Source organism: Solenopsis invicta, chromosome 3 (assembly GCF_016802725.1).
Source record: "Solenopsis invicta isolate M01_SB chromosome 3, UNIL_Sinv_3.0, whole genome shotgun sequence".
NCBI lineage: Eukaryota > Metazoa > Arthropoda > Insecta > Hymenoptera > Formicidae > Solenopsis > Solenopsis invicta.
The window spans coordinates 16,047,749-16,063,555 of NC_052666.1; the positions used below are offsets into that span (position 1 = coordinate 16,047,749).

Genomic DNA, 15,807 nt, shown 5'->3' on the forward strand with positions numbered 1-15,807 from the left:
TTTATTTCAATGTCCTAAATAGTTTTTTTAAAATAAAATAAATTAAGTGAGTCTTACTTGACTCACGTACTTCAGTTCGTACGTGTGTGCCTATCTAGAAAAATGAGATAATATTAAATGTTCTCTTTTTCTTTGTAACTAGCGACTTGATAGCGAACTGGCAGCGACTGTAATGCAACTATATTTATGGGCACCTAGCTTGTGGCTGAAAAGCGAAGAACAATTACCGTCGAGCAACGAGGTAAATAAATACATATAATAAATAGACTGCTTAAAGGTTTTAGTTTAGCTTGTTATTTTCTCGCAATTCATAAAAAGTTAGATACAACAAAAATCTTTTACAAAATTAGAAAAATTTTATGCGAAGCATAATATAACAAAGATTTTTTTTTTCTATAAATTTTTTAATTATAATGTTAAGAAATATTTTTTAAGAAATAAGTTTTTGTACAAGATGTTCATTGTACAAATTATTTTAAAAAAGTATTTTGAAGTCTGTCTTTTAAAGTAAGGACCAGAAGCATCTCCCTGCGATTTTGATAAAAGTTTAATATGTTATATGTTAAATCAAATTAAGTGACACATTTTGTATACGTGCTTATTTGCACTCTTTGCTTTCCTTGAAAATAAATATTATTGAAACTATAAGAGATAGAAGAAAATGTTTTAAATAAAAGTTTAATAATTTGAAAAATAATTATAAACTAATTTTTAAAAACTTTATATTTTTTTCCACCACTTAACATTTTTGTAATTACTATTATACTCTTCACTATTATACTCATACAACTTTTATTTAAAACATTTTCTTTTATCTCTTATAGTTTTGATATTTGTTTTAAAAAAATATCTATTTTTTTCTAAGGGATGCTTTACCCCCTAAATGGGCACGTATAAAAAAGTACTTGAGTATGTATATATGGGGATTATAATCCACAATATCTAGTGAATATACATGATGTGGTTATATGCGTGCGTCATATGACATACGTTTTTGTTTGCGGAATCTGCGAGGAGGAAAAATCATTTTGGTTTGGGGTCCATGATATTAGCGCCTTTCTCGTGGAGAGATATAGCGGGCCCAAAGTGGCAGATTTATTATGATAGACTAACATCCAACAAAATTTAGAATTTTGGTCCACTATATTGGATTTGCCATTTTTAATTTTGGAATCTTTATTACAGATTCGTTATCAGCAATTTTAAAAACTATAATACACCAACTTATACGTGAATACAACCAAATTTAACAGTTTAATCCGCCACATTAAATCCGCTATTTTGAAATTTTGTAGCGATTTTTTTTATAAATAGTCTTTACATTGATTTTTAAAATGAGTCTAGAAAGAACTTACTTTTAATTTATGTGAAAGATATATGCATTTTTTACTTGTTCCTGATTTTATAAATTTTTGACGAGGTATGATTAAGGAGAAATCCTAAGGAAGTTGATTTTTTTGCAAAGTTTTATTCTTTATCTTTAAAATAAATATAGGAAGAATAGTTGCTACCTTTATTTTTGTTGAAGATATGAATTTTTTAAGATTTAGCACATGCGTATATGTGCTACTACGCACGAAAGGATTATTTCGAAAAATTTTTGAATGGAGCACTTATTTCCTTTAGAACTGAGTAATTATTAATTCTAACGCAAGCTCTGTATTAAATTATAACTGAAAATGTAATTAAAAATAATATTTAGCAGAAATTATTCGGATTTCAAAGACATTCTCAAATTACCATAAAGATTAAAAAAAGAAACAAAAGTGAGAAGGTCTAAAAAATTCTAAAAATTCTTATTCCTAACAAAAAAAATTATTTAAACATTTAGCAGAGAATCATATTCTAATAACATTGTAGAGGAAGGACGACGATCTGGAGTGATGAAATTTCATGATATTTTGTACAATTTGCATTAAATTCTGAAAGTAACCGTTAAAATTACTTTCTTACATTCTTTTGGACATTATAGAATAGTTATTGATTATTAGTGTTCGTTGTATTTTTATAAAAGCTGAATTTCAATTTTATAGATAGCAGAAATTTTTATAGGTGTATTACTGTGTCCAAAAAGTTGTAACAAACCGCCTTTCCGCGCCCCCCTCGGACCGTCCACCGTTCCAGGCTGTTCGGCCAAACAACCGCCGGACAGTGAGAAACCGGCGCACAGCGCCAATAAGAATTGTAAAACCGGCGTAGCGCGCGTATACGCATCCGTCGAAAGATCTCCGCGCGCACGCGCTCGACCGGAGTGGCGGCCGCTGGACCGATCTCGAGCGGCAGGGATTCCCCCTCCGATACCGTACCGTTCCGTACCCCCGCACCGTCCCTGTCCTCGAGACTCGACTATATAAGCGCCGCCGCTCTTATAGTCGAGGCTTCTTCTCCGTCCGCCTTCCGTCCGAGAATGAAGTGTATCCTGAACGCTCAGTGGAGTTAAGCGAACTTAGCTTCAGTCAAGCGATCTTGACACGAGCCATCCGCTTCCTAGACCGCCGGTTCACAGGCTCAAGTCTATCTTGGGCTCCACCAGGGGATCCTGGTAGTCGGCACTTTCCCGATCCGCCGTCCTGTCTCGGTATCGACTTACGACTCGGGATGTGGAGTTCCGCGCCTCCACTAAGTGATCTTGGCGTGAGTCGATTACCACCGCCGCCGAACATCGCGGTACTAACCGCAGCGCGTCGCGATCGGGTATAAGTACAGCTGTACCGCGCGCGCGACGTCTCTGGCCACGGCCTTCAGCAAGGCCACGGCACCAGCGCGTCAATAGGGATTCCGAATTCCGAGAATTTCGGCTCGGAATCCCGCGCCTGTAAATAAACACCGCCTGTAGATACCGCGTTTAAATCCGGCCGTTCCGACTATCGCGTTATACGTGTCATTTTTTCCGTCCGCGTGTTCTAAGTCTCCGTTTGTCCGTCCGCGCGTAATTCTAAGCTTGTGTTACGTCCGTCCGAGCGTCATTGTCATTCGTCCGTCCGCGCGCCGCGTCTAGAACGCCACGATCTTGTATAGTACCGAACATATGCGAAATAAAGTCTCGCTTATTTACCAACCATCCAAGTCTAGTTCTCTTGGCGATCTCATCCGCGTCCTCGCCCGCCGAACTCACGCCACCCCGTGCGCGGAAAAGCAGGTCGTTACAAAGTAAGACCAGTTTTTATTTATTTCAAAAAATATTTATTTTTTCAAATCTATTTCGTTGCTTCCAAAGTAATCCTCTCCCGACACAATACACTTATGCCAACGTATTTTCCAGTCCTCGAAACAAGAATTAAAGTTGCCTTCCGGAATGGCCTTCAGAGCGCGTAGCGATTCACGTTGTATCTCTTCTATCGTCTCAAAATGATTTCCCCGCAGTGGTCTTTCGAGTTTTGGAAATAACCAGAAGTCACACGGTGCTAAATCAGGCGAATATGGTGATTGTGGAACGATATGGATCGAATTTTTGGCGAAAAAGTCACGAAGAACGAGTGTAGTGTGAGAAGGTGCATTATCGTAGTGCAAAAACCAAGAATTGTCTGCCCATAGCATCAGCAAGGTTTCTAACAGTATACCAATTTTATTCAACGATTAGCAAGCACAAGTTCTTCGATTTTCTTGACGTGTTGTTCATCGGTAGAGGTTGATAATCGTCCGGAACGCTCTTCGTCTTCAACACTTTTACGACCTTCTTGGAACTGTTTATACCACTTGTAAACATTTCTTTCCAAAAAAGCATGGTCCTCGAAGGCTTTCTGCAACATCCTGAACGTTTTTGCACCCGAAATTTCATTTTGCAAACAAAATTTAATGCAACTTTTTTGCTCAATATAATTAGACATTGTAAAAATCGCCGAATGCACTTTTAGCGTCGTACAAAATCAAGTGTAAAGCAAAAACCAATGAATGTTTTGACATGAAATTTGTCACAGATATCTGTCACAATGCTGCCAACTTAGAAAAAAATATTTATGATGTGCGCTTTACCCGCGCGATTTAAATTGAAAACTGGTCTTACTTTTTGGACACAGTAGTATATTCTCCGTAATATTGAGAAATACGTTATATATTAATTTTTAGTAATTTTGTATATTAAGGGACATCGCGACGATGACCTTGACCTTAACCTTGTCCCTACGTAGTAGAGACTAATCAACTTTTCCTTATAAATTAATCGGCGATCTTGTATAGTTTTTGATACATACTTACATAAAACTTATTTTCAAAATTTTATTTTTATATGACATCTTGTATATGATAGATAAGTCTATGATTGTACAGTCGTAAGCTAAAAGGTTGCAACACATTTTCTTCGATGGTTTTTGGAATGTAGACTGGCTCATCGAACGGCAAACGTCATTGGTTCTTACCTGTGGATTCAACCAATTAAGCATCAAACCATCTAACCATCGAAGAAAATGTGTTGCAACCTTTTAGCTCACGACTGTACTATTCCACATGGGTTTGCAACTTTCTACGTGAAGTGAGGTTCACTCCACTACCCTCCCTAGTATAAATGCATCATTTGATTTCAATGACAAATAAATATGTCTATTAAATTGTTGTTTTGCGTGAAAAGTAAATGCTTGGGCGATCTTCTCCGCAATCACAAATGATGCATATATACACGCGTGTTCAAATTCAAATTTGCGTACTTTTCGAATGCGTAGGTGGTCACGAACCTGCTTTTAAATCAGGGAATTTGTGTTTGTAAAACAGTGAATTCGATATTTTGTGAAAACGGTGCTGACGATTTAAAAAAACTTATTTTAAAATAGTTTTTCAATTATAAAGATTGAAATATTGGAGTCAGATAAAATATGTATAGAACCTTATGTAGAGTTTTTTATAAGCTTCATTTTTTATTTGACCAATTTTTTTGTAAAATAAATATTTTCTGAAATATAAGAAAGACTTTTTTTTTCTAAGAAAAACTTTTTTTTTTTAATTATTTCAATATTTTAATTATTTCAACTATACGATACTGCCGATTCATTTATTAGGAAAAATTATTCAGTATCCTTGCCTCTAACATAAGTCAAGGTCAAGGTTATCAGCAATTACCTGATTTTTTTAACTTTATTCTAACTTGTAGATCTTGAATGTGAATTTCAAATGATATTAAATTTAATATGTGTTGTAATGTGTGTATGAATTTGGTAAATTAAATCATGTTAAATGTGGTTGTAGAATATGGTCATCCACTATGTTGCATATCTCTTGCAACTTTACAATTTTATTATAGACGTTATATAATGTTTATTAAAAGTAAAGAAATTATTTTAAAAAGTTTTATTTGAAAAATTTTTTATTTAAATAAATTAATAAAAATAATTTTTTTTAATAAAATATATTTTATAAAATGTTTGTGAAACCTTGTTTTCCGTCACTTATTTATGTATGAAATCTATGAAAGATAATTAATTTATTTTTTTATAAATAACAGTACCTTTCATGACATTAATTGTTAGTATTCCATGATCTCCCTACTATTTCAAAATGTATTCTTTTTCCCCTCTTTAGTAAATTATAAATTACGTTCGTTCTATATACCTGATGAATTTCTACCTATAGGATGATCGGTAGCTCTATGGCATTGGTTAGAATTGTTGCGTTAACATTTATTGAATTATATATTAACTTGAAATAACTTGAAATAATTTTAGAAATATAAGTATTTTTTTATTAATTTTTATCTGATGACATTTCATTAAGTTATAATAAAAAATAAAATATTAAAAATTTTTAATTTTGTTATTTATAGGACAAATTATTGTAGAAATAAAATTAATTGTGAAATCAAACAGATTCATAGCTCTGTCTCTTTATTAAAATACATTTTTGAAAATTTCTCTATTTTTTTCCACTGGGATATTTAACTTTTGGTGATGTATAGTATGTGCGAGAAAATCTCAAGCTTTTTAAAACTTTTGAGCAGTAGTGTATATAATAGATCTATTGAGTAAGTATTTGTTAATAACATATTTAATGTAAAACTTTATTAATATACGCACAGATCATGCAATGGCTTTTATGCTTAACCACAAAAGTTCTTTGCGAAGGACGGAAAGAAAATTTGCCCTCATTTTATGAATCACCTGTTGACACGAAAGACGATATCGATAAACATAATGCATATAAACGAACACTTTCGATGCATTCTTGTGGAAGACGCACGATGCCGGAGTATCAATTAATTGCAAGCTTTCTTAGCAGGGTAACACTTACTAACGTTAAAAATGCGTTAAAATGGATACAACGAAATATATAACTGAAGACTGTATGTACGTGCATATACATGCAAAATTCGATCGTAGTAAAATTTATTTGCCTTTAACATATCAAATAATAATTCCAAACATCGAATTTGATAAATTTAGAATATACTTAAATACCTTTAAATTTCTTTTTTCTATTCTACTTCTTTTAAAGTTTATATTGCTATTTTCGTATTTGGATTTTTAATATATGGTTTTGCTACTTCAGGAAACACAAAAGGGCAAAGAAACAATATTTTAAACTAGAAATATATGATGCAAATAAAATTTATCTTCAAATTAGTAAATTATTAACTACTTAGCATGTATGTAAACCCTTTTGTGATTTCAGTACCTTATAATTAAGTGCAGTGATGTATTTTTATGTATTTAATTTGTACATTAGAATTTATATATATTTATTTTTGATGAACATTATTACTAATAAATATTGAAAGATGAAATAAAGAAATTAATATTACAATTATAATCAAAATATATTGTTTGTGATAATGCACAAATATTATATATTTTGATATGAAACTAAGGTATGTTGTCGATGATGTGGAAATATATGTTCGTTGTTAACACATTGGCACACTGATGATATTAATCGAAAATTTAATAAATGATATATTTTTAATTCACCTGTCATTTATTTCTCTTTCTTTCTCTCCTTTTTCACACGTTGTTTAAGGATTTTCTATTTGGTCGCACTGATTTTTTAGGCCTTTAGGAAATTATTTTAGCAAAATAGGTAAATATTTTTTAAAACTATTTTTTGCCTTTTATTATTGTTTGAAGATTAATTTTCTATTTTTTTAATAAAAAAAATGGATAATTTTATTAACAAAAGATCTATTTGACATCTCTGCGCTTACAACATCACGATTTCAAATAGTCACGGCGATTGAGACATGAGTGGACGAAAAAGGTTGGAAAATTTGAAAGAAAAGATTACCGAATTCACACGAATAGGCATGTAGTTATGCGGTAAAGGATAGGAATAGGGGGGAGGGTGAAAGGAGGTTTTATAATAGGGAAGAAAAGAGATTGGAATATTAAAGGGTGCAAATTAAAGATGAAAGAAGAGGAAAGGTTGGTAATGTCGAATGTAACTGTGAAAAGAAAAGGAATAAAAATTATTTCGATATACAAGTCACAGGGGGCAAGAATATGGTGGAAAGATTCGATAAGTTGATAGGAGAAGAAAAGGTAGAGAATATAATAATAGAAGGAGATTTTAATATCAACAGGGGAATTAGAAGACGAAAATATGGAAGGAGGCGTGAAGAGACACAGCAAAGACAAGGTGTGATGGATAATAGAGCGAGAAATTTCATAGAACAGATAAAAGATAAAGAATGGTTCTTGGTAAAAATTACGGATAGAAACGGACAGTAAACGTATCCTATCTGTATCTGTCTGCTTTACTATGCGTTTCTTAATCCGTTATTGCAGTCAGAAACGGACAGAATGCATATACGCATTTGCAGGCAGAAACGGATAGACAATGCGAATTCTATTCGTTTCTGTCTGTAAATATGTATATGCATCTTGTCCGTTTTTGATTGTAATTAGATATGTATGTATTCTTTCAGGATGCATATACGCATTTGCGTATATGCATCCTGTCCGTTTCTGTCTGCAATTAGATACATACGCATCCCGTTTCTGTTTGCAAATGCGTATATAAAAAAATTTTGTATTATAAAATTTTTTTGTTTTCTTGCAGATCTTATTATTTTGATTTTTATTATAGGTTAATCTAATTTGCATATATTCTATTTTATTAATTACGCATTAATTTACAATTGTTGAAAACGCATTGGCGCCGGCGGCATTCGAACCTAAGATTTCGGGACAATGGCTGCGTTCAGCAGACTCAACATGTTGAGATATTCTTCTAGATCATCCAATCAGACTTTTAGATTTAGAAGAATACACCAATAACAGCAAGCGCTCACTAAACTGTTGAATATGCTGAACGCAATCTATAACCTAATACGCTAACACTGGCAAGGTAAGTTCGGCAAATGGAAAATTTAAAAAAATCTGAAACTTGTATAAGTTTAGAGTAGATGGACCTAATCACGAAACAATTTTTTTAGCTGATATTCAGTTTTAGGGGGTGAAACATCCCTTTGAAGAAAATCAGTTTTTTTCTTTCAAAGTGTATATTGTCGAAACTATAATATTGTTATGTCCGGCTTTAGTGTGATTCTTATCTTACGATAAGCTGGATTTAAGAAAAGGGATGGGAAAACGCAACGGTGAACTCATGCACGCGTGTTATGGGACGTGACACGAAAGGAACGCACTGACGTTCAGACCATGTGTCAATGGTTGATCAGGATCCAATGACAGATAGCCAGCCCGCCACTCGCGTTCTATGGTCCTGTTTCGGGGCAACGTATTTAAACGCTCTCCCCAGGATCGGACCACGTGCTGAAATCTTTCAAGAGCCAGGGATGGTGATAGGGTCGATAGTCGAGAAAATCAATTCAAATTAGGAAAAGAAAAAAGTTTTGTTTAATGAAGAAAAACATTTTATACAATTAAAATTTATAAAACGTTTATTTTGAACATAGACGGGGTGTTTATAAACAAGCTTTTATATTTAATCAACGAATTATTTTTAACATTATTTTAACCAACTCTACGTTTAACTACTGACAAATTTATTTTGTTGTGTTAATCGTAACGTATGTGTGTATAGCGTTGTACATTGATGTGATTGGCCTAGTTTACATCGTGCACTTGATACACGTATTAAGCACTATATTCGTATCAAATTTGTACTAAATTTTTAGTACTCACGATGTAAACACTGCCGGATCAAATTGGTACGAACGTATCAAGCAAGAGTATCGTACCAAACTGATACGCGTATCAAATGATACAAATAACGATGTAAACACTGAAACGTATTTTGTAGTGGATTAGGCCTATTGAATATAACCTTAATTAGACCGGTCTTATGATAAGTAATCTTATTTGGTCTTTCTGAAACGATAACATATTAAAAAATGTCGTGTAAGAAACGTTTAGTACGTTCGATGTAAACAAGCCTGTATTAAAGCATTGGTGCGCACCAAATTTAATACGAATACCAAAGTTTTAACGATGTAAGCTAGGTCATTATGTGATGGCATTTGTTCTGGAGCGGAGAACCCTGGTGATTATGCTGGTGCAGATGTAGATGTGAGTTACAGTTCCTCTATCTTCACCGTAGGTGGGGGGAACATAAAATGGAATCTGGTGACAGGAACTAAGTAGGGGTCCGAATGACCAGGGAAGAAAAATGGGATAGCCGCGCCCTGTGGAGCCCGAGCGACGGTGTCCCTTAGTTCATCAAGGTTTACAAGACCGGGACCAATGCGGAAGACATGGGGGCGGAGAGGGGCATTGTACGAGTATGTTGGGAAGGTGAAAAATTCGTTGATTACATTTACGATCTCGTGAAGGTGGACATGAGGAGAAGGAGGCGGCGGGGGAATTTCCTCAAAATCGTGTGAGGAGGAAGGGGGGAAAGAGAAATCAGAGACCTCTTTGAATTCTGCCGAATACCCCTTCTCGTACTCTCGAGGGAGTGGTGGAAAAGGGGGAGGAGACGCGTGGGGCGAAATCTTCGCACACCTGTGGAGGTGGTGAAGAGAGGGGAACGGAAAAGTCTTCACACACCCGTGGAGGTGATGAAGAAGAAGAAATGGAAATTTCTTCTATGCTTGGCATAGGGAAGGGGGAGGAGTGCCAAGCAAATTCGGGAGATTCCGAGTGGGAAATATTGGGCTGTGGAGGGGTTAGGCGAAATAGGTAATTATAATACTCTTCGGCGGCGACCGAATTGGCTGGAAAGTACGGGGATGAATTATGTGGATTAAGTTCTTGGGGGAAGACTAGGGAATATGAGATGGTCGAAACCGATTCAGGGGGAGAATCAGAGGTTATTTTGTAAGATAATAAGGAGGAATTTGAAGGGCCTGGGGAATCGGGATGAGGAGCCTGAGGGGTCTCAGGGTCCTCGGGCTCTTTGGGAACAGGAGATGAAGGCGATTGAAAAAGAACCGGCTCAGCTCGTGGTAGGCTGCGGCCTATTGGGGTGCGCACGATTGGACACCACCACTCACAGCGGCCGATGCCTAGAGTTTTTCCGTTGGTTTGGTTAGATAAGTCAAGATGATTGGTTGGTGTCCAATCGTGCTGTGTCCAAAAGAGTGTCACCTCGGCCTATTCCGTAGGAACTCGCGATAGGCCTCGTCAAGGAGACGACGCGCTCTCGAAGTTCTCTCTCTTCGGAGGCGTTTTGCGGCTCGGGGGGTTCGGTTCCGGTGTTTGTTATTGTTAGGCACTAAGTATATATAAAAAGAAAATATAGAAAAAAAAGAAAAAGGGGTGGGGAGAGAGGAGAGAAACAAATTTGTTAATAACTTACTATTGATGGTATGTTAGTACTGGTGATGCGTATGTGGTGATCCTCGGCCCTAGAGGTGTCCGTTCGGTGGAGTACCTCAGAATCGTCGGGTTCGCTCGTGAAGGAGTCAGGCGTGGTCAACGGCTTCGCTAACCAACGTCGAACGGGCACTTGATATAAAACTCACTAACTAGTGAATCGCTCAAGACACTTTGCAACCGAACGTTAGGTGTAACTATTGGTGCGGGGTTACAGACTCGAACAGCAAGGCTACCACGGACTGTGCCACCGCTAGGACAAGAACTAGAATGCCTCTATCCAGATAACAATTTGTGACGGCTCACATCACCCTCACAGCGTGATATCACGTATGCTTGCAACATCGCAGTCATATTGCCCTATCAATGTGATAGCGGCACGTGTGCGTGCATGGAAGGTGGCATTATGAAGTCATGCGTGAGAAGATATATGAGTGATTGAAAAGAATATTTTATATATTCTATCGTTATGTATAATTGTATATTTATCATGGTGTATTTTTCATGGTGAGAATTTATATCACGCTCACGTGTGATACTCACACGTGCATGCACCAATGCAATCACTTTGCCTGCACAACGTGACGAAGTAAAAAATGACCAAAATATTAAATCGTCATGCATTTTACAATTTTATATAATGTTCTTATTAATATAACAATATATAAAAAATATATATTTTAGTATCATAGGAAACATTTTATATGATTTTTTTGTAATTTTTATTGCTAATTAATCAGAAATTATAGGACAAGTACAGTTGCTTTTTTACTATAATTTTTAAATAATTTTCAATCTGAAATTTATATATAACAGACATAATTTATATATAATATAGTTTTATATTATATACACATAATACATATAATTTTTTATTTAATATATTAAATTATTTATCTATTTATTTATCTATTTTAAGTATTTTCAATTTTAATTATGAATTTAAAAATATTACGTATTATGTAATTTACAAAATTGTGCTTCCTTTTTTAACTTTTAAATTTTATCCCATTTTATTGTAAGGCAATATTACAATCCAGTTTCTAAGTTTAAACTTGCGCGCACGTTTATTCTGAACGCACCGCAGTGACTGTGAAAAAAAAGTTCCATTCGCCGGTTGGCTGCGTGTACAGTATATACATATACTGATTGTGCTTAGGATTTTGCTCATGCAATCCTATTATAATTTGTTAAGTTAACTATATTGCAGAGTGGAAGGTTGAACGAGTCCGTACCAATTAAGAAAAAGAATAAAGTGATTGGAGGGATAATTAAATCATTTGGAAGTATGTAGATACATGTTTATTATTGTATGTTCGGGTAAATGTTAAGATTACTCCCACCACCTCCGATTTTTAGGTTCATTTGACGCGTTTTTGCACGAAATGAATGAATCTGGCAGAAAAAAGTGTCGGACTGACCCGCGAATCGAAATATCAAGCGTTAAAGTTGACGACTATTTAGGTTAGGATATCTAACTTAACGTTTGACTACGAAGATATTCGATTCGCCAGTCAGATATTCGGAAGAAACGTATACTTGTAAGTCGCGCTAATGGTGATGAAGTTTGTTATATCACGTTAATAATAATAATAATAATGTTTGTTATATACCGTAATAACAATAATAAAAAATATATACATAATTAGTGTACGTTTTTTAAGATAACCCTATGTATAATTTTAATATTTTTATTTATTATTTTATAATTTAACAATAAAATAAAATTCATATTGCTCGTACGCGTGTGGCACTCACGTGTGTAGACGATATGAATCTCAATTAGTGCACTCATATCAGATTCATGTCGCCCGCATGTGTGCGGCATTCACACGTGCGGGCGATATGAGCCTCAAATGCGGACATATCTGCATGGTGCTGTGCAGGCACACTGTGACGATTATTACGCACACGTGCGCGCACCGTGCACTCACTATCCAGGCATTTTGTTATCTGGGTACGCTCCAAAGCTCCGGCTTATATACTAATTTTGGTCCATAATTCTTACATTTTTTAATGGCCGGGTATTTTATTTTTCGTTAAGTGCGCCCACCAACTCCCAGAATCCTGGTTCTCAGTGTTCCATTACCTCTAATGTTTGCCAAGAAGGCGCGCTTCCATATAATGCCGCAAAGCATTATTTTTTTTGGAGCAATCTCGTAAATTGATTTTATTTTCTTTTAGACATTCTAAGCGACTCTTAGAGGATCGCCTATTCGATACTTGTGACATGTTTATTTGTGCTATGTGCACTGATTCTTGGCGTCAAGAGGGTAGCGGTCATGAGAATTATTATTTCTGGGTATCAAATTTTTAGCGCCCCCAGATGTTACCCACTTAAGTTCGATCTTGCGTTGGACGCTATTCTTTCAAGAGGCTTTGCGTTTCAATTTTAATGTTTGTCAGCTATTGCAGGCGACCTTTAGAAAATCACTTATTTGGTGAGGGTTGTTTATTGCGCCATGCACATAGATTTTCGGCGCAGAGAGAAAGTCGCAGTCGCGGGGAGGGGGATTCGGTGTCCTGGTTTTTCCTATCTTCGACGCTCGCCTACACAGCCCATGACCCGTCTCCGGTGTCAAAAGCGTCATGTTCTCAAGACCCTTCGTATTTTAATTTATCTGTTTGGCTAGTGGAGCTGACCTGTCGGCGAATCTCGGAGGCGGTTTTAATACTTTATGATGCCAGGCACACCGATTTTTATGATTATGATTTGTATGTGTCCTCGCTTTTTGGTTGTCCTCCCCTCTTGTCTTAAGCGCTTCCTGGTCAACCCTGCACGTGCGTCGGGCAACGGTGTATCTATTCTCGAAAGAAAAGAATCGTTACTCTGCAGGACGTAACAATATAAGAGATAGAGAAAAATGTTCAGAATAAAAGTTGAATGATTGCAAGAGTACTTTATAACAATGTTAAAAAAAAAATTTTCTCCCACTACCTACCTACTTTTTTCAAAATTTTTATTTCTTTTTATAAGCAAAATAAAGCTTATTTTATTACAAATTTAACGGTATATGACAGAGTTATGTTACATTTCCATTTTCCGAAAACAATTAAAAACTACTCCATAAACATATGGTACGTGCGCTCAAGATATTTCATGCAGCATGTTTTGCTCTTATTTTTTCGACGAAAACATTTTGAAGCATAGTCGATTACATAAATATTATAAAATCGCGCACATCGAGAAAAATATTTACGTAACATTTGAATGTATACATATTAAGGTCAATAGCCACGCAACACATGGACATCCCTGGACGTCCGATATATACATGTCCACAAAAGTCCTTGCAATGTCCTAGTATCCTGTACGTCCATAGGACGTTCCAAGGACGTCCGAAGGACATCCTAGTTTATTGTAGTTGCAGTATGACGTCTGCAGGACATATTTGGGATGATTCATAATATCCAACATATTATGTATATTAAATATGTTGCCGACATATATAATAAATATGCATTCGAAAATTGCGAGCGTTGTTTTTTATATTAACCCAGATAGCACAAAATATTTATAAAATATTTACTAAATATTTATAATATTTATTTTAATATTTTATAAACATTTATCAAAACATTTAATAAATGTTTTTATGGCTGTAGATTGGACTGATCCCCAGTAAATTAACACATAACTGTTACATAACTGAGGGAGCACATAAAAAGAACAATGTTACATATCACTGTTATGTGGATGAGATGTAAATATTATATAAATTTGAGAGCACTCTAAAAGAACAAAATTTTTTTCTTACGTATATAATTTATAACATAATGTAAAAATGTAATTTCGTAAAATATATGCAAACAATAAAAAAATTTTTTGCTTATATAATTATGCAGCTATGTGTTGAGTGTTTTTTGATAAATAATGTTGGTACTGAAAATTTGTAGTTCATATATAGATTTTTAGTGCACAGAGAAAAATGTATGTGGTATTTGTGACTATAATCGCATAGTTGGAAAATTATGATTGAGAGAACTATTTTTATAGTTATTGTTAGTACGAACAACCTTATATGTATAGTTGTGTCAATTGTGAAAATATTTTACTAAAAATTATGATAATCACAACTATTAATATAATAAAATATCAAGATATGTATGAAAATTAAAATAACTATTTTCATATCGTTAACGCAACTACAATTATAGTGAATATAATTATTTTCTTAACCATGCAATTATAATCACAAATATCACATACTTTTTTCTCTGCGTATGGTAGTACACAAAACCGTCACTAGATGGCTGCTGTGGCGTTTTATTTCTCGTAAGAAAGGAATCACATAAATGGTATAAAAGGCAGAGCTTTATGAGATTTTTCACCGATGAGAATATCGGTGTTGTCATAGTAAAATAATTTTTCTGATAAGTTCCCTTGAAAATGAAATCAAGTAAAAGATATTTTGGTTTACTAATGATTAAAACTAACATTTTTAAACTTCCAACCGTATAAACATAAAATTGAATTATGGTAATTGCAACCATTTTCTTTTTTCAGTCTATTGACAGTGTATATCAAAATATAATTTGCATCTTGCCAACACCGAATAAAAGAGCAGCAAAGAGACTCAAAACTTACCATTACTTTGATGTAACATATATGTTTTGTAACAACCTGTGTTTTGTCCGAGCGCGGACGAGCTCAGGGAAGCCAGGGCTCGAAGGAAGGTTGCGGGTTAATTAATTCCGAGATCGGGCGTGCGTTTAATGAGAAACTACTTTATTTGAGATACAATGCTGATAATATGCGCACGTAGTTCGGGGATACACGAGGTGTATCCGCGACGGTACGGTGACGCGATTTCACAATAGTAAGACGCGGTATGTACAGAACGGGGATCTATTTACATTTTCTCGGTCGCTCGTGCTCGGCCCGCGGCCGGTATGAGAGAGCGCACGATAGCGCGGTCTTGCTCGCGCTTGTTCGGTGTCGTCGCGAGGGCTTCACGGTGTTTACGTCGTCGCCGGCCTTGTCGATCCGCGACGCGCGCGGGTCGGGACGCTTTACGTTAGAAGCCGCGCCGGTGTTCCGCGAATTCGCGACAGGTGCGCGGCGGGATTCCCTTAGTAGGGAATCCCCGACGTGAGTCGGTGCCGGCTGCCT

At 35.4% G+C, this 15,807-nt stretch overlaps 1 protein-coding gene and 1 long non-coding RNA gene across 2 annotated transcripts in view; both read left to right on the forward strand.

The window, feature by feature from the left end:
- LOC105205113 (serine/threonine-protein kinase PINK1, mitochondrial) overlaps positions 1-6,895 on the forward strand; it is a 33,398-nt gene extending 26,503 nt beyond the window's left edge. The window contains exons 6-7 of the mRNA XM_026141440.2: positions 143-241; positions 6,002-6,895. Of these exons, the coding sequence (XP_025997225.1) occupies positions 143-241; positions 6,002-6,256 (354 nt within the window). The 3' untranslated portion in view covers positions 6,257-6,895. The remainder of the gene's footprint in view (positions 1-142; positions 242-6,001) is intronic.
- A 4,680-nt stretch (positions 6,896-11,575) lies between these two features.
- LOC113002983 lies at positions 11,576-14,168 on the forward strand. Its single transcript, XR_003268215.2, has 2 exons — positions 11,576-11,980; positions 12,054-14,168. It is a non-coding gene; the product is annotated as an uncharacterized LOC113002983 (long non-coding RNA).
- Positions 14,169-15,807: the final 1,639 nt, after the last annotated feature.